Raw genomic sequence first — 18,205 nt, forward strand, 5'->3', positions numbered from 1 at the left:
GCCGCAGAGGCTCGTGGGCGCAATATGCAAAAGAAACCCAGGCCAGACGCAGCCCCGCCCCTCGATGCTCCCTAGCCGGGCGCCAGGCCTGTGGGCGGGGCCGCCGCGGGCCAGCCGCCGGCATCCCAGCGTTCCCCGCGGGCGCAGGTTGGCCACTCTTGCCGGCACGGCGACTCGCTGGCGTCAGCTGGGGCGCGGAGGCGGAAGATGGCGGCGGCGGCCCGGCGGCCGTGAGTAGCGCGGCGGCGGCTGCGGCTTTGGGGACGGCCGATGGCGGCCGGAAGGCGCCCTCGGGGACCCACGGGCCGATAGGGGGCGACGCGGGGCGGCATGTCGGAGCAGGCGGCGCCCGGGGCCCCGGGGCCCGGGCCCAACGGCGGCGGCGCCGGCGCCGGCCCGGCCCCCGCGCGCGGGCCTCGCACTCCCAACCTCAACCCCAACCCTCTCATCAACGTGCGCGACCGGCTCTTCCACGCGCTCTTCTTCAAGATGGCTGTCACCTACTCGCGCCTCTTCCCTCCTGCCTTCCGCCGTCTCTTCGAGTTCTTCGTGTTGCTCAAGGTGATCGCCGCCCCGACCCTTCACCCCGGCGACTAAACCCTCCCCCCGGACCCGTGACCTCTGACCCGGCTCGGGACATCGAGCCCCTCCCACCCAGAGGCGTAGACCCGGACCGCCCCGTTGGGCTCCTTCCTTTCAGGCTTCCACCCTTGCCCCTCTGCCCAGAGACTTCCACCCGGGAAGGCTCGAGTCTTACCCCATTAGTGGCCCCGATCCCAAACTCATTCCAAGCCCTCTCCAGGCGCACGCCACTCCTGGCCTCGCCCTTCCCCGCGTCCCCTACCTCCCGAGGCCTACAGCCGGGGAGCCCGGCCCTGACCTGCCAGGGACTTCCTCCTAGCAACGTGACCCCTGGCCCTGCGCCTGGGATCCTCAGCCCGGGATGACCCCCACCCCACCCTCCCATCCTGGCCTGGGCCAGAACCTCAGACTGGAGGGATTCCAGGCCCCACCGCCACTGCCCCCCTCCCAGGACACACCCCCAGACCCACCTTCACCGGAAGCTGTCCCCTCTTCTGTCTCTTCCCGGCTCGGGACCTTCTGCTTGCCCCCACCCGGATTCTCCCTTCTCTGAACCTCTTTGGGGAATGTGACCTAGATGAGGTCACATTCACCAGCGTTAGTGGCAGAGTCCCAGCGGGTGGTGCTGCTTATGGCTTAATAAGGGGCCGCCCGTCAACCTCCCTGGGTTGGTAGAACTTTCAGCTGTGAGGGCAGCTCAGGGAGGACAGGCATTGCTTTGGGTCCCTCCAAGAAGGGGTCTCACTCAGGTGACAGCTGAGGCCCTTCAGAGAAGGAGCCCACTGGGTGCCAAGGTTCTGGGATCCTGAGCAGAAGAGTGGCCCCTGTTGGCCTGCTGAGTCTGGGGGAGTAGAGAAGTGGCTGTTTGGTTTCATCTCCCCTTGGAGCGCTGCCGTGCAGGGCCGGGGGATGGTGCAGAAGGGGGCTGACCCTGCTGGTTTAGGCACACGAGATGCGCCTGGGCCAGGTTGGTCAGGAGCCTGCAGCCCTTTCGGGTTCAGTGGAAAAAGCGCAAGCTTGGCCGTCCTACAGGCCTGGGTGTGGGTCCTGGCCCTCCCACAGTCTCGGGGAAGCCCCTAATCCCCCAGTCTCAAGTCTGCGATAATGACTGATGCTCCTGGCCTCCCGATGCTGAGTGGAGCTGGCTTTCCCACAGCCCCCAGGATGGCAGGTGTCTCCTGAGGCACGTGGCTTGGGTCCTGGAGGATGACTGAATCAGGATTCCTTTATCCTGGACCTACGGACGCCTGGAATGTGGACAGAAGCCTCTGTGGGTGTGATCTCCTCGGGTGTCCACGCCACACACTCAGAAGGCGTCACTGTGTCTGGCGGTCGAGCCTTTGTCATTTGAGGGTGTTCCCTGTGTGAGGTGGAACCCCGTCCTCAGCCTCCTCAAGAGCAGGTCCCGGAGCCTCAGCTTTGTCCCCCCACTTCCCGCTTTACCAGGGGACCAGGTGACTGGGAGGCCGGGCAGCTGGCCTCTCGGTTTAGGCAGTGTCCCTGGTGCAGGTGGTCAGATCGGCCAGGCCGCTCTCAGCCCCCAAGCTCTGCTGCCTAGACTGAGCTGCAGCTCAGGAGGACCCTTTTTCCCTGCAAGCCCACCTGGCCTCTGGTGCCTTGGGTTTTGCTGAGGCTGCCTCAGGTTCCAGAAAGCTCTGCCCCGCTGCTTGCTGCCTGCCGGCTTCCTGCCTTCATGCTGCCAAGATCACGTTCCCCTCCTGGACTTCCTCACACTTGCCTCTTCCTGGGGCGCCTGTGCACTAAGTTCACTGCCGGGCGTGAGCCAGCCGGGCCGCTCGTCCCTCTGCTGGGTCTTGGGTTATTTTGGGGACTAGTGTCCAGTGCCAGCTCCTGGGAAGCAAGAAGTGGTGGCCGGGACCTCTCGGGAGACCCCCCGCCAGCCCATCTTCCACTTTTGTTGGTTTTCCTGGCATTGAGGCCAGCCAAGACCACTGAGTCCTGGAGCAGTGGGTTTGAGGTACCCAGGCCCGGCCGAGTGGACTCGGGACCCTGGGCAGCCTAGCCTTGCAGCCGCTGAGCAGACACCCGCGGGGTGAGGGGCTCTGAACATGCGCCTTTGCCATTCACTCCCTCTGGAGAACGGGGGTAACGGGGTGCCCCTTGAGCAGTCCCCTTGGGGGTTACAGAGAGGACGTGCGTGGAGCAGCCCAGGGCCCCTGCTCTGAGTGAAGGTGTTCTCTGTGTCGCCTCTGCAACCAGTCTGGGCCCCAGGGCAGCGGGCAGTGGGCAGGGCAGGGTCTGTGTTACATCAGGCAGCCTGAGGCTGTGGGGAGTGGTGTGTGCAAAGGCCTTGGAGCTGGTGGAGCAGGAAGGCAGCACAGAGGCCAGGTGGAGGGCAGGAAGGGCCTGGACAGAACTCCTGAAATCTGGGACAGGAAAAATAGGCAGGGCTGCTGGGTGCCTGGGTGGGCCCGCGTGGATGGGCCTGTCCTGTGTGTCCAGCGATATGTCTTAGGGAGCCAAAGCCCCGTCTACCAGCGTGTTCCATGAAGGGGAAACAGGACCAGGTCTGGGCAGCCTCGTCAAGTGGGGCGAGAGGCTCCGGGCCCACCTCTAGGGACCCACCTGCATGCTCAAGGGCAGTGGACCCTACCTGGGGTCTTGGGTCAAGGGAGGACAGTGATGTGATGAGGCAGACCCCTGTGAGGGGTGCTGGAGAGGGCACCAGGGTGACAGTGGGGTCTTGGGGGCCAGTCAGCGAGGTCATGGGCGTTGGTGCCACCAATGTGCCCCTCCTCTCGGGACCCAGCTGCCCCTGCTTGGTGCATCTTCCAGGTTTAACTCCTGCTTCCATCCCTCATGGCTGTGGCCTTTGTGCCTCAGTTTCCTCTTCTGCCACCTAGGGGTGATGGCAGGTGCATGTGTCGCCCGGGGACACGCCTGGGCAGCCACTGGCATCAGGCCACACTGTGTGTCAGTGCTTCTCATGGTGTCTCGGCACGTTGTACAGTGTTGTCCTTTTGGCTCAGAGGGGATGGTGCCCTGACACAAGTGCTTCTGCTGGACACCTGGGCCTGGAGAGCACGGCCAGGGCTGTGGGTCAGCTCTCTGATCACATCTGGCTGCCGTGGTGGGTCCCACACCATCGTGACCCCTGCCGCCAGCTCAGCGGTCCTCAGACATGGTGTTGGGGAGAGGGGCTGGGGGTCCCAGGTACGCTTAGCCTGTGGCCACATCTCAGGGCCCTCTTGCAGACTGGCCCGTGGGAGGCTCTGCAGACCTGTGGGGCCTCAGCTGGCTTCCCACACTGCCTGCCCCCCAGGCAGAGTCCCCGCCATACTCTTAGTCTCTGCCCTGAGCCCAAGGCCTGGGGCTTGGGGTGTGTCTGCTTACATCTTAGCAATGCTCTAATCCCATCCGCACCCCCCTCCCCCCTCCCCAGTGCTCTTGGCTTGCAGGCAGTTCACGTTGGCCAAGAGAAGGTATTGGAACTCACACAGCTGAGAAGTTGGAGTGTGGGGGGGGGGTGCCCCTTCAGTTTCAGGAACAGCTGGATCCAGGACCTCAGCGGTATGTGGGGCGTCTCTCCACTCTTCATCCCTTCAAGTCACAGCCACAGGGGCCGGGCTGGGACTGGAGAGGGTGCTGTGCTGGCCCAGCCTTTGTCCAGCCTGCAGGGCGAGCTCCACTGGGGAGGCCAGGCAGTCCATGGGCCACCTATGGGGCTCGTGGCAGGGTGTGGAAAGGATGAGGTGCTGGTGGCTGTGCGGCCACGGGCAGTTAACCACACCCCTGAGTGTCAGCATCCCGCCAGAGGACAAGGAAGGACCTTGGGCTCTGGTCTATTATCCGGGTGTTTCTGGCTGTGGTTTCATCCCACACGGTGGGGGACTAGTGTGGGTCCAAGTGCGTGGTCGGGGCGTGTCAAAGGCTGTGCCACCCCCAACTCCCATCTTTGCCAGGGCAGCAGGCAAGCACCCCACTGGGTTAGCCAGGCCCTCGGGCCCTTTCCCCAAGAGGTGGGTGAGTGGGTGGAACACACAGGAGTGGTATGTCCAGGTTGGGATGCTGACATGCGTCTCCTGGGGCCCCATGAGAGGCACAGCGCTGTGAAGCTCTCTCCTGGGCACCGTGGACATCAGGACTGGGGCATCCTAGGCACTGGAGGGGTGTGGAGGAGCCACCTTGGACCCACTTACTTAATGCCAGGAGCCCCTCAGGTATGACAACCACTGATGCCCCAAGATGTGGCCCTGTGGCTCCTGGGGCCTGTTCACAGATGAGAAAACTGCCCCTCAAAGAGACAGATCCAGCAGGCCCTGCTACAAGTGCCGATGGCCTGGCTGAGAAGGCCGGCTGTGTTCAGCAGCTGCCAGTCCTGGAGGGTGTGGGTGCAGCGGGCGCCCCAGCCTCAAGGGAGGCTGTATTTAGCTGGTGAGGTCTGGGCTCTGAGGATGAGGGAGCAGCTGGTTGGCGGCCCCCTGTGCTCTGTAGGTCCCTGTCAGGAGGGCCCAAGCCCAGCTTGGGCCATCCCTGGGTGAGGGTCCAGCGGGTGCCCAAGATACACTCAGGACGTGCCCGAGCCCCCGGGGCCCAGGCTGCTTGGGGTCTGGTGTGCTGGGTAGGGTCCAGCAGGTGGGAGGCAGGGACGTGGGCAGCTTACCTGCTGCCCGCCCCCCGCCCCCCCAGGCCTTGTTCGTGCTCTTCGTCCTGGCCTACATCCACATTGTCTTTTCCCGCTCGCCCATCAACTGTCTGGAGCACGTGCGGGACAAGTGGCCGCGAGAAGGCATCCTGCGCGTCGAGGTGCAGCACAACTCGAGCCGCGCGCCCGTCTTCCTGCAGTTCTGTGATGGCGGCAGCCGCGGCAGCTTCCCTGGCCTGGCCGTGGAGCCGGCCGGCCTGGAGCTGGAAGAGGAGGAGGAAGAGGAGGAGCTGACCATGGAGATGTTTGGGAACAGCTCCATCAAGGTGAGCTGGCTGGGAGGGCTGCACAGACCCGAGGCCTGAGGCCCTCCCCGGCTGCTGGAAATGTGCCTGACCTGCAGGCCCTGGCACTTGGCCATATGGCTACTCTTGCTACTCTTGCTCTGGTGGCCTCAAGGCAGAACAAAAGGCTGTGTCCCAGCTGTCACCTGAAAGGGACTGGCCTACTTCTGGGGTGCCAAGGGCAGAGATAGCCGAGGAGACCCCCAGAGGCTCCAGGCCCAGAACTCTGGGCGGGCCCTGGCCTTCCCAGATGACGGAGCTGCTGCAGGGATGGTAGGGGCCCTGTCACTGGAGGGAGGGAGGTGCTTGGGCAGCCAGAGCCCAGGGTCCCATGGCCCACTGACCCCTGCCCCTACTCTGCAGTTTGAGCTGGACATCGAGCCCAAGGTGCTCAAGCCACCGGGTGGCCCCAAGGCCCTGAACGACAGCCAGGACTTCCCCTTCCCTGAGACACCCGCAAAAGGTAGGCTCACTCACTGGGGCTAAAAGCCCAGGGCCCCAGGCAGGCCTGCTGTCCCTCGCCCTCCCCGGGCAGAGAGGCCCTGCAGGCTGACCTGGCCTGTCCCCGCCCACAGTGTGGCCACAGGACGAGTACATCGTGGAGTACTCGCTGGAATACGGCTTCCTGAGGCTGTCACAGGCCACGCGGCAGCGGTTGAGCATCCCCGTCATGGTGGTCACCCTGGGTGAGTGTCAGTCCTGGACCAAGTTTGGGCCCCTTTCTCCCGGATCTCAGGGTCTCCTCCTGGGAGAGGGACTGGGTGGGGGGTAACCCCGAAGCATTGAGTCCGAGGTCTGCGGGCTATCCCTGGACCATTCGTCCAGGCCTGCCAGTTACAGCCTGCTTGGGGTGAGGCTGGGCAGGGGCTACCCCACTCCCAGAAATGAAGGTCTGGCCTTCCTGGGGCCTCAGACAGGCCTGGGGCTGGTGGGGGCCTGGCCGGGTCCACGTCCCTGTCACGGTCCCGCCCACAGACCCCACGCGGGACCAGTGCTTCGGGGATCGCTTCAGCCGCCTGCTGCTGGCCGAGTTCCTGGGCTACGACGACATTCCTCATGTCCAGTGTGAAGGGCCTGGCCGAGAACGAGGAGAACAAGGGTATGTGGGGGCCCAGGGATGGGGACCCGAGGCGCGGCCCGGGGCGCCTGCTCAGTGTCTCCGGCGCAGGCTTCCTGCGCAACGTGGTGTCCGGGGAGCATTACCGCTTCGTGAGCATGTGGATGGCCCGCACGTCGTATTTGGCCGCCTTCGTCATCATGGTCATCTTCGTGAGTGCTCTGGGGCGGGGCGGGGCAGGGGTGGGTCCAAGGAGGGCACCAGCCCGGGGCTGGAGGATGAGGGGCAGGGCAGCCCCTCCAGCAGGCGTCACACTGCCCCGCTTGCAGACCCTGAGCGTGTCCATGCTGCTGCGCTACTCCCACCACCAGATCTTTGTCTTCATTGGTGAGTGTCCCTGCTGGTCAGCCCCCTCCCCCCTCCCCCCGCCGGGTGCCTCACCCGGTCTGCCCGCCCACCGCCCTGTCCTGCAGTGGACCTGCTGCAGATGCTGGAGATGAACATGGCCATCGCCTTCCCCGCGGCGCCGCTGCTGACCGTCATCCTGGCCCTTGTGGGTGAGGACCCCACTCCCACACCTGATGCCCTGGCCCTGCCTGGCCTGTTGCCCACCCGCCGCAACCAGCTTGCTGCCCGTCTCCTGCAGGGATGGAAGCCATCATGTCCGAGTTCTTCAACGACACCACCACGGCCTTCTACATCATCCTCATTGTGTGGCTGGCTGACCAGTATGACGCCATCTGCTGTCACACCAACACCAGCAAGCGGCACTGGCTTCGGTGGGCACCGGGGTCCCTGGGGTCCGGGGCGGGCTTAGCCAAGTGGCAGCGCCTCACCGTTCCCCTCACAGGTTCTTCTACCTGTACCACTTCGCCTTCTACGCCTACCACTACCGCTTCAACGGCCAGTACAGCAGCCTGGCCCTTGTCGCCTCCTGGCTCTTCATCCAGGTGAGGTGGCTGTCCCTGCGACTGCCTGGCCCCGGGGCCCGGCCCACTGGGGATGCCACGGAGGAGGGGGCTCTGGCTCTGGGCTCTTGCCTGACCTGATGCCTCCCCCCGCAGCATTCCATGATCTACTTCTTCCACCACTATGAGCTGCCTGCCATCCTGCAGCAGATCCGCATCCAGGAGATGCTGCTGCAGGCCCCGCCGCTGGGCCCCGGCACCCCCACGGCGCTGCCGGATGACCTCAACAACAATGGAGGCGCCCCGGCCGCCACCCCCGACTCTGCCGGCCAGCCCCCTGCCCTGGGCCCTAGCTTGCAGGGTGCCGGCGGGGGCCCCGGGCCTGTGGCTGAGGCACCCAGTTCCTTGGTGGCCGCGGCAGCCTCGGTGGCTGCTGCAGCCAGTGGTGACCTGGGTTGGATGGCAGAGACGGCCGCCATCATCACAGATGCCTCCTTCCTATCTGGCCTGAGCGCCTCCCTCCTGGACCGGCGGCCGGCAATCCCCCGGGCTGCCCAGGACAGTACCCCCCAAAGCGACTCCCCGGGGCCTGACACAACCCCTCAGGCTGCCAGGGTGAGTGGGCCTAGCCTTGCATCCATGGCCCTGGTGGATGCACCCTCGGAAGTCGGCTCCTGAGCCCTGGGCGGCTGACTGCCTCTCTCCCTGGCTGTGCAGGCCAGCTGGGTATGACCTGGCTGGAGCCTCCCGGGATCAGGGGGGCTGTCCCTGGTGGTTCTGGGACTGCCCAGCCTGCCTTGGGTGGTGAGAGGGTCCACCAGGTTTGCTTGGAGGCGGGCTTCTCTCCCCCAGGCCGTGGGGCCTGTCTGCAGCCTGTCCCTGTTTATGGTGGGCTTCCTTCGCCAGCAAATCAAGACAGGCCAATGAGCCTGGTGGGAGAGGGGGCGGGGGCTTTGCAGAAGATTCTGGAAGGGGCTGGTGAAAGGTCGGGAGCGAGCTGTCCCAGGGGCAGAGCGGGCAGGTCTCTGAGCAAGGTGAACTTGGGTGGAGATGGCTCAGCTGGTGCTCCGTCGTGCGCAGTGCCTTTCCACGACCGCCCTCGCCCCGGGCTGGGGTCCCAGGAAGGTCCGGCTCACACCTCAGCCACAGGGACAGGCCGGTCACCAACATGGAAGGCAGCCACAGGCGTCACCTCACCCTTCTCGGGGTGGTAGCTGGCAGGCAGCCCAACCCACTCGGTGAGGAATGCAGAAGAGCGCCCATTCCACTCTATTTAATTGCAGTGTACAAAATGGTGTTTGTATATAGAATAAACTGTCTGTTGACAGTGTCTAGGCCAGCGTCTGTGTGGCGAGGCTGCGGGGAGGGGGCCCACCTTCCAGTGGGTGGGGGCCCCTCGGAGCAGGTGGAGCCACTGGAACTGAGCTCCGGGTCCCTCCTCACCCTCACTGGGCAGCCCCACTTGATTCTACACAGGCCTGGAGCGGGTGGCAGGGCTGCTCGCCGGCGCTGACCCCGAGCTGGGCAAGGAGCTCTCTGTGCCGCACCAGTGCTTGGCGGAGCCGCTCGCGTGCACCCTCGATGTGTCGCTCCAGCTCCTCCAGCTCCTCCAGCTCCCCAGGATGCGGGCCTTCCGAGGTCAGCTCAGTGGGCAGGCGGCCGTTGGGGCAGAGCCGGATGGGGTCCCCAGGCGGCCTGGCCTCATCCACATCCACGTCTGGTGGGTCAGCAGCCACGACTGGCTCCAGCAGGAAGCGCACGTGACGCTCCCTTGCCACAACCTGGTGCACCCGTGTCCAGCTTCCCGGGCCCGCGGGGGCAGCCAGCATGTCCCGCCGAGTCTCCTCAGGGTCCCTGGAGATGGGTGGGGCTGAGCAGCCGCATCCTACCCACGGCCCTCCTCTGCCCTCTAGGCTTAGGGTGTCTCAAGAGGCCACGGGTGGTGTGGACCCAGTGGCTGGCTTGGGGGCAAGTGCCAGAGCTGGTGGGGTGGGGAGTGACCCCCCAGGGATGCTTACCTTGGCTCGGGCTCTGGCTCCTGTTCCTTGGGCGGCTCAGCGTTGAGGGCGCGATGGATTCTCTAGGAGCCAAGACAGAGGTTGCATCGAGGTCGGGTCCGCGGGAGGCTGCCAGTGCCCACCCACCTGTGTGGTCGCTCTCTCACCTGGCTGGTGTGCAGCCAGTACTGCAGCCTGTTGCCCCTGCGGATGCGGGGCAGCGCCAGGTGGTAGAAGACGTGCTCGCCTAGCGAGCTGAGCAGAGCACTGCCCAGGCCCAGGCAAAGCAGCACAAAGAGCCCTGAGAAGTGGTGGATGCCCATCTGGAGGGTCTACAGGCAGGACACAGGCACACAACCCTTCATGGTCGTGGCAGACACTTGGGGAGTCCTGGCCTTGGGTGGGGTGGAGGTCAGAGGTTGGGCAAGAGAGAAGGACCTGGGGCTGTGGAGCTGCACTGGAAGGCTAGGGCTCCATGTTCAGAACTCGGGTTTCATGGAAGAGAGGCCGGGCACTGGAGCTGGGGTTTCATGGGATAAATAGGAGTCCACAAAAGCAGGCCAATATGCACGAGCAGGGGTTGGCCACCTCAATGGGGGAGCAGGCAGGCCCAGGAACCCCAACGCCTACCCACCCCGCCGCGTCCCAGGCCCTGCCCCACCTCTGTAACGGCGAAGACCCGCTTCCCACAAGGCACCATCTTGTACCACTTGTCATGCAGCAGGTCAATGAAGCCCGAGGACTTGTAGCGGCTGATGAACTCTGACAGGTTGGAGGTGAGCGGCGAATTCTGGGGGAGTCCAATGCCATAGCCTTGGGGAAATCGGGCGTTGGGTCGGGACCAAGCTAGACACGGCCCCAGAGGGGCTGTGCCCGCCTGAAGCCGGCAGTGGCTCCCCACTGCCCTAGTTCACTGATCCCAGGGGCCTCTCACCCTCGATGGCGAAAGGCTTGCCCACGGTCAGCAGCCTACAGTCGGCGTCGATGGACACCTCGTAATCCAGGAGCGCCTTGTCCATGATGAAGGCGTTGAGCCTGGGGGGGTCGCTCCTGCAGGGGCAGGGGCGGGGTGAGCGGGCCCGCGTCGCCCCGCCCCGCCTGGGCGCGCCCACCCGCGGCCGCCTCACTTGAGCATGGCGACGCCCTGCGGCGTGGTGGGCGCGCTGTGGCGCCGCATGTGCGCGTGCATCTCTGGGAAGCTCTTCTTGATGTAGGCCTCGGCGCTGCTCTCCCACACGGTGCCGAAGCGGAAGCCCTGGGCCGGGTGGTGCAGCTGCGGGCCAGCGCCGGGTCAGCGCGGGGCCGCCCCAACCGCTGCCCAGCTCCCCCAGCCCAGCTCCGTCCCCCAGCCCGGACCGCCCAGGCTGATGGCTCTCAACCAGCCTCTCCCCTAGCCTGGCTGAAGCGGGTGGGGGTGGGGGTCCCCTGGGCATGGCAGGGGGTGGAGCAGCACCCCTGGCTGCCCCCGCCCACGCCAAGAGCATCCCCAGTCATGACAAGCACAGACATCCCCAGACCTGGCCCAGTGTCCCCCGGGGGCAGTACTGCCCAGTTGAAAACCGCTGTTGTAAAACCCCCACATCCATCTCCAGGCAGACCTGGCCCTGAATGCCACAACTCCCACTGCCCTCTCAACGTCTCTCCTTAGGGTCCTCCAGGAAACCCAAGTTCACCACGTCCAAGACCCCCTCCTGAATTGCCCCCCCCACACACACACCTTCCCACTGCAGTCAGGGCAGCTCGATTCTCCCTCCTCTGTTCCTCCCTGGCTCTCTCACCACCACCCGTCCATCTGCAGATCCTGTGGGCAATGCCTTCAGAACACCCTGAACCTGCCCACGGCTGGCACCTCTGCAGCCCTGACCCAGGCCCCCCCACCCCATCCCTCCTGGACCAGCGGTGTTCCCTCATCCCTGGTCTCTTGGGGTCACCCACTGATGGTGCAAACTCCTAACGCGTAAGTGAGTGGCTGCTGAGGCCACACTGACCAGGGCCTCCTGATGGGGCTACAGCTCCTCCAAAAAGCCAGACCTAAGTCTGAAGCCTGTAGAGCAGGGCCGTCTAGAACGTTCTGGGAAGGGAAACACTCTGCACCTGTGCTATTCTCCAGTGACTGTTAAGCGCTTACAATTAAATCAATTTAAAAAGAAGCACACGTGGCGAGTGACCAGCACATCGGACAGCAGGCATCTAGGTTTTATTACTGGTTTAGAGAGGACACTGGTGGGGCGGGGGCAGCAGAAGAGGCTAAAGTCCATTTGGGGATGTGATCGGCTAGATGCAAACACTGGGAGATGCTACGGGAAACACAACAAGACTATTTGTCCAACAAACAAATCTCTAGTGTAAAAAAAAGATGGACAAGGAAACTAGAGTCGAGTATCAAGATGCACGTTCCTGGGACAGACACTCCCTATACTCCACCTGCCTCTTGTTTATAGAAACGTTTCCTCCTAGTCCTTACCCAATTTCCAGAGCATGAATCTAATCAGAGACATGAGAAAAACAGTCGAACGGGACAAAATAATGCTGGTTTAGCCATTTAACAAAGTCAAAGACCTTTAGTTCCTCCCTGGTGGCTAGAGGGAATATTCTGAGCCACGTCCTTTGAGCTGTTTTGCAGAGGCTGAAACCACCACCAGGCGGAAGAAGTAAACTGCATGCTGCCCACCAGCACGTGGACCCCAAAACAATTGGAACCAGGGTGACGATGTTGACTCCTAATGACTTCACCACCAACCAATCCATGAGCTGATCACATGCCTCACAAACCCCCTCCATCATCCTGTCTTTAAAAACCTCTCCCTGAAGCTCGTCTGGGACTTCAGATCTTTTAAGCACTAGCTTCCTGGACTCCTTGCTGGGTACCTACAATAAACGCTGCACTTTCCTTGACCACAACCCAGGGTCAGTAGACTGGCTTTACTGTGCGCGGGTGAGCGGACCTGCGTTTGGTTCAGTTACAAAGAGGTTTCTACCGTCTGCCATGTCTGTGCATGTGTGATTAGGATCCTGATTCAAACAAACCATGGTGGGAAAAAAGACAACTGAGAAAATGGGTCCCCGATGTTTAAGTTCCCGGAATGTTCATGATGAAATGACAGGAGGCCTGGTGCGTAGATGAAACTAGCCAGGAATTGATTTTAGAACCAGGCAATGGGTTGATGCATGGTGGTCCTTGCTCCCTACTCGAGAATATGACAAGGTTTTAATTAGAAGAATATGTAGGCTGGGGCATGCCCTGCTCTGCCCACAGATGTCCAGGTCTCCTGGTGGAAGCTCCATCTCAGACAGAGCTGCTTTTGAGGCCTAGGTCCTCACACACCCACAGGCCCTGCACGGTCTGCTCTGTCCCCTCCCTACCCTCTCTTCCCTACTCTCCCTTCCTCCCTCTAGTTGCCCCAGCCACACAGGCCTCCTCAATGTTCCTCCAACACACTAGGCACAGTCCTGCCTCAGGGCCTTTGCAGAAGCTGCATCCTCTACCACATTCCTCCCTGATATCTCCATGAAAGTCACCCTGCCCTGAGGAATTCCTGATCCCCATTTGAGAAATTGTCCCTCCCCACTACTCCCCTTGTCCCCACCGGGCCTTATTTTCCTCCCTGGAACTTGATCACCATCTCACACATCACCCATTTTGCTTCTCTCTCTCGGTTCTTGTTAGCAATCCCACCTGTTTTGTCCCAGCTGAGTCCCCAGCGCCTGGAACACACAATACATGTTCGCAGGAGTGGATGCCCGCACTTGACTGGGTCTTGGGTGGGGACTGGGGTGAGTGGGTGGGTGACCTCCTGGCTCTGAGCCCTGAGCCCCCGCAGCTGCCCACCTTGGGGTCGTGGATGCCTGACAGCTCCTCGAACGTCTTGTCCCCGACTATGACGGCAGCCAGGTTGGCGGTGTAGCTGGACAGCACAAGCAGACAGAAGATGGCCCACAGGTTCATGAGGAGGCGGCCCGTGGGGCACTTGGGCGTCTTGCTGAATGCCGTGCGTCCAAAAAGGATGGCGTAGCAGAGGCTGAGGGCGGAGGAGTAGGAGAACACGGTGCCCCAGTTCCGGCCTCGGGGTGTGAGGCCGTAGGGGCTGCGCCACTCATAGAGAGTGAGGAAGAGCGCGGTGAGGTGCAGGGCAGCGAAGACGCCCAGCCACATGGACCAGTGCAGCGGCCACATGAAGGCGCCAATGGGCGCGGCCGTGTCCCGCGCGCGCACCACGATGCCCAGGCTGGTGGAGAAGAAGGGGCTGCTGAAGTCCACCACCTGCGAGCGCGCCGAGTTGATGCTGAAGCTGGTGACCGCCATGTGGGCCCGGCCGGCCAGCAGGTCGCCCACCAGGCCGGTCCAGCGGCCGTCCCGCAGCGCCCCGTACTTGCCGTCGCCCACGATGTACAGCTGGAAGTCGAAGGGCGTGTCCTCCGCCAGGCGCTCCAGCAGGTCAATGCAGTAGCCATAGCAGCACCTGCGCAGGGCGCGGGGCACCGAGCCATTGGCCAGCGCGGTGAACAGCGCATCCAGGGCGGCCGAGTCGTTGGTGCCAGGGGCCAAGCACAGCTGCCCCACCGGGCACTGCCCGTCCTCGTCCGTCTCACGGGTGAACACGAACGGGTGCTCCACCAGCGTCACCACGCGCAGCTTGGGCCGCGCCCGGGAGCCGGGCAGGGGTGGGGGCCACGCAGCTGCGCCCCTTGGCTCCAGCTCCAGCCGCCCATCCCGCCAGCTGCCCACTGTGGCCCAGGCCGGGGCGCCCAGCGGATCCTGGTGAAGGCTCCACACCCGGAAGTGCCGGGAGACGTGCACCTGTGAGAAGCTGGTCACCCACACTGGCCCCGTGCGGCCCCAGAAGGACGTGTTGGCTAGGAACCTGGGGTGGGGTGGGGGTGCATCAGGGCGGTGGAGGGGTCCGTGGGCCAAGGTCAGATCCCTCCGCCTCGCCTCCCTGAGACACACCTGGCCCTGGGTCTCAGGGATGCTGCTGTGCCCCACTCCAGACCCCCTTCCCAGCTGGAGCACCCATGCCCCGGAGGTTGTGACAACGGCCCCCGCCCGAAGCTGGGGTGGGGTGGGGGTGCATCAGGGCGGTGGAGGGGTCCGTGGGCCAAGGTCAGATCCCTCCGCCTCGCCTCCCTGAGACACACCTGGCCCTGGGTCTCAGGGATGCTGCTGTGCCCCACTCCAGACCCCCTTCCCAGCTGGAGCACCCATGCCCCGGAGGTTGTGACAACGGCCCCGCCCGAAGCCAAGCCGAGGGCTGACTGCCCAGTTCAAACGCCCAGGTGGGGCTGTCTGCCCCCGGGGTGCTGTCCACCCGCCAGAACTCCCCAGGATCAAGTGGAGGCTCGCTTCCGCAGGCCTCGCCCATTCCCTCCCCTGCCCTGCCTGCTTCTCCCAGAGCCCCCCGCCCCCAAAATTCCCTTCTTGGGCTCTGCTTTCCCCCACGATGGACAAACCGCCTGGCTTCTGAGGGCACAACGCCTGGCATACAGCAAGTGCCAATAACGTTGCCTTTTGCCACCCACAGTCAGAGGTGCCTTCCTGCAGCGGCGTCCACGCTCACCGTGCCAAGAAGCGACCTGAGGACTCAGGCTCGGCCGGCTGCAGGTCATTGCAGTTGACCATGGTGGGGAGGAGGGCACGCTCCGGCCGCACACGGGCTGCATTGCCCAGCGCCCGGGCCACTAGTTCCACCGCGTCGTGGATGGCAGCCTCCAGTGGGGGCCGAGCCACCTCGCCCAGTGCCAGCAGCCCAGGCGGCAGGCCCTCGGTGGGCAGGGCCTTGGCGGGCAGTGGCGTGCCCAGCAGCCAGCGGGGCCCGGGGGGCGCGACCTGCAGCACCTGACGGGCCCGGGCGGCGTCACAGCCCAGGAGTACTGCGATGGGTACCGGGGCTGTGCCCCGCGCCGACACACCCAGTGGGGCCAGGCGTGCCTGCAGCCCTCCACTATCGCCCGGGTCCGGCCGGCTTAGGTCCAGCACCAACGTCGGGTCCCGGCCTGCCCGGCTTGTCCAGAGGGCCACCAGGCTGCTGGGGTTCCGCATGCGGCAGAGCACCAGGCCAACGTCCTCCCAGGTGTGCGCCCGCAGCACAGACACCAGCACGTCAAGCAGCGTCTCCAGGGGGCTGGCCCAGTCCAGCTGCAGGTGAAACGGATTCTGGCAGAGAGGTGGTCACAGTTAGGGCTGGCAACCTCAATGTCCCATCATACTCTTCCCAGCCCCATCAGCAGATGCTCAATAAATACATGTCACCTTGGTGATTGGACCTCATGCCTGCTTCTTCCCAGTCTCACCCCTGCTCTACACCATCTTGTGGCTCCCCATTGCCAGCAGCACAAAGCCCAGCCCTGGCCTGACGGTCAGGGCCTGTTCCCTTGGTTCCAGTCACCCTGAGGCTTTCTGAATTCTCCAGCTGGAATACCTTTTGCCATTTATTGCCAGCCAACTCCTACACATCCTTGAAAACCCAGCTCTCCTACCTCTCCTCTATTCAGACTTCCCAGTCAAGCCAGGGACTGAGGGGCTCCTTCTGTACCCCATGGCACCCAGAAAGTTCTCCTGGAAATGTTTTGAGTGTGAGAAGGATAAGAGAGCTTTGCCAGACACCTAAGGCAGGACACCTAAGGCAGGCAGTGTTGTCCGGGTGGGGTCAGGGTGCCGAGTGTTGGAGGACAAGCTGGGGGCTGCTGCTCAGTCCTGGGCGGGGCGCACGCCAGCACCCCCCCCCCCAAAAGGCTGACAGTTCCAACTACAGGGGTGCAGTTCCTAGAATTGGCTGCAGAGGGTGGCATAGGCCTGGATTTGGGTCCTGCATCTCTCCCACAGGGAGGGGTCAGTGACAAGGAGGATGAAAGAGACCCAAAAACTTCAAGAAAAAGACCTCAAGAAAAGGAAGTCCTAAAGGGTTAGTTTGGAGGAGGGAAGCCCCTCTCAGTCCCCATGTCCTGACTTTGGGTCTCTCCCTGCTGGCCCTGGGAGGGGGTTCTTTCCCTGGGGCACAACAGGGTCCCCAGAGTTCTGCCAGTTACCCTTTCCTCCTCCTTATCCCATTCTCTACTTTTTCGGACCCAAATCTGTGCCTGGGGGTGGAATTTAGAAAACAATAAGCTCCAAGGACGAGGAGGGGGTGGAGGAGGAGAGGGGTTTGGAATGACAGGGTAGCCCTGGGGACCTGAGAGGGCCATCAGGGAGGCTGTAGGGCGGGGCAAGCCTCGGCTCCCCCCAGGTGGGGTCTCTGGGAGGATCCTGGAAGAAGGACGATCTGGTGCCGCAGCCCTTGAAACTAGCACGCGCTGGAGTTCCAGGAGGGAGACCCACTTCCTGGTCCCAGCACCCCCGCCCCCCCGGCCCTGCGCCTTGGGAACCGGGAGGTGCCCTCGGACCTGAGAATGGCGTGTAACGAGGGGAGCTCCAAATTCAGGGCCTAGAGGAGTGTCTTGTGGGATTCGCCATTAGGGGTCCAGGGCCGTCCCACGGGGTTCCCGCCTCCCATCCTGGGTCTCCGAGCTCCAGGGGCATCCGGGATCCAGGGGTCCAGGTCTCGCGATCCCAGGGCCCCCAGGCCTCTGTCATCCGGACTCCTAGTCTCCATGCATCCGGACTCCTGGGCATCCCCGGGGGCTCCTGCATCTAGGGTCCAGGAATCTGAGTCCTGTGCGTCCCAAGGACTCCGCTATCCGGACCCCTGGGACCCGCGCCCCAGGAGCGTCCCAGGACACCCCCCCCCATCCGGACCCGGGGAACCCGCGGGTCTTGTCCCGGTGTCCGCGCGTACCGGGGCGCCGAGGGGCGAGCGCGCCTCCCGCCGCAGCACGCTAAGCACCGGGGTCTCGGTGGCAGCCGCCAGGAAATGCAGCTGCAGCAGCTCGGGCCGCGCCTCGGGGAAGGCGAGCACGGCTGCCACGCCCGGCGCCGCCAGCGCCTGGCACAGGCCGCGGGCCAGCGAGGCAGGGTCGCGGGCGGGGGGCACGGCGGCCACCAGCTCCAGGCTCAGGTTGTGCGGCAGCCGCGGCGCCAGGGCGGCCCGGGCCAGGGCGGCGCGGGCGCGGGCGCGGGCTGCGGGTGCGCGGGGCAGCAGGGCGCCCAGGCGCACCGAGCCCCCCAGGCGCGCCAGGACGCCGCACGGCTGCGGGTGGCTCCCGGCGGGCCCGGGTCCCAGAGCCAGCGCCAGGACGAGCCACAGCGCCCGCACAAACTCCATCCCAAAGTTGCCGGCGGGAGCCGCGGGGCGGAGCGGAGGGTGGCACCGCGGGAGGCGGGACCTCAGCCCGCCCCAGCCTCTCCCTGCCCCGCCCCCGCCAGGCCGGCGCCCATCCTTCCTGCCCCCGCCTGCCGACCAGCGCCCGTCCTTAACCCCATCCCGGTCCCCTAGTACCTAGCAACCCACTAAAGAGGAGTCACAGCCACCACTCAGGGCAGGAAACCCAGGCTCGGATGGCTACACCATGTGGGGGCGGGGAGGGTGGGATCTAACCACTGCCCTTCCTGGTTCGGTGCCATGGGAGCTTCTCCCCATTCTGCAGATGAGGAAACAGAGGTTAGCACCAGGGAGGGATTTTGCATCAGAATCAGTCCCCGCTATCACCCGTATTCCACCCCAGGATTGCATTTCATCCCCCTGCCCCCAAGCCTGGGAATATTTCCCATTGCTCAATCAGGGAAACTAAGGCCCAGAAGGGGTTAGTTTGCCTCCACAGTCACAGAACAGCACCTCCCT

The 18,205-nt window shown here is 64.1% G+C and overlaps 3 protein-coding genes across 5 annotated transcripts in view; 1 reads left to right on the top strand and 2 right to left on the bottom strand.

Annotated features, from left to right (window-relative positions):
* ABCA7 (ATP binding cassette subfamily A member 7) overlaps positions 1–1,167 on the bottom strand; it is a 34,882-nt gene extending 33,715 nt beyond the window's left edge. The window contains exon 1 of the mRNA XM_032466147.1: positions 1,053–1,167. The gene's annotated coding sequence lies outside the window, so the exon portion shown is untranslated. The remainder of the gene's footprint in view (positions 1–1,052) is intronic.
* Positions 331–8,829, top strand: TMEM259 (transmembrane protein 259). Its single transcript, XM_032466156.1, is given in 12 exon segments — positions 331–561; positions 5,233–5,514; positions 5,896–5,995; positions 6,108–6,218; positions 6,508–6,584; positions 6,586–6,631; positions 6,701–6,801; positions 6,919–6,976; positions 7,063–7,146; positions 7,236–7,368; positions 7,440–7,539; positions 7,654–8,829. Coding segments are annotated over 12 exon segments (1,845 nt in total). The 3' UTR covers positions 8,176–8,829.
* GRIN3B (glutamate ionotropic receptor NMDA type subunit 3B) lies at positions 8,800–17,708 on the bottom strand. 3 transcript variants are annotated; one of them, XM_032466153.1, is made up of 9 exons: positions 17,264–17,708; positions 15,050–15,645; positions 13,324–14,356; positions 10,622–10,767; positions 10,429–10,544; positions 10,156–10,307; positions 9,662–9,826; positions 9,516–9,577; positions 8,800–9,351 (listed from the first exon to the last, which is right to left on the bottom strand). In XM_032466153.1, the coding sequence occupies exons 1-9, from the start codon at positions 17,687–17,689 to the stop codon at positions 8,943–8,945; spliced, it is 3,105 nt and encodes a 1,034-aa protein (XP_032322044.1). In that variant the 5' UTR covers positions 17,690–17,708; the 3' UTR covers positions 8,800–8,942. The 3 variants fall into 3 exon arrangements, with proteins under 3 accessions (XP_032322044.1, XP_032322046.1, XP_032322045.1); XM_032466155.1 differs by lacking the exon at positions 17,264–17,708 and adding an exon at positions 16,872–17,217; XM_032466154.1 differs by lacking the exon at positions 9,662–9,826.
* Positions 17,709–18,205: the final 497 nt, after the last annotated feature.

This window comes from Camelus ferus, chromosome 22 (genome assembly GCF_009834535.1).
Source record: "Camelus ferus isolate YT-003-E chromosome 22, BCGSAC_Cfer_1.0, whole genome shotgun sequence".
NCBI classification, from domain to species: Eukaryota; Metazoa; Chordata; class Mammalia; order Artiodactyla; family Camelidae; genus Camelus; species Camelus ferus.

Excerpts from the sequence above, each read along its gene's own strand:
- GRIN3B (XM_032466153.1), bottom strand. The coding sequence starts at position 17,689 with ATGGAGTTTGTGCGGGCGCTGTGGCTCGTCCTGGCGCTGGCTCTGGGA. Across the intron at positions 10,308-10,428 it reads CAAGCCTTTCGCCATCGAGG|GCTATGGCATTGGACTCCCC; the intron begins GTGAGAGGCCCC and ends GATTTCCCCAAG. Across the intron at positions 9,827-10,155 it reads GGGTCTTCGCCGTTACAGAG|ACCCTCCAGATGGGCATCCA; the intron begins GTGGGGCAGGGC and ends TCCTGCCTGTAG.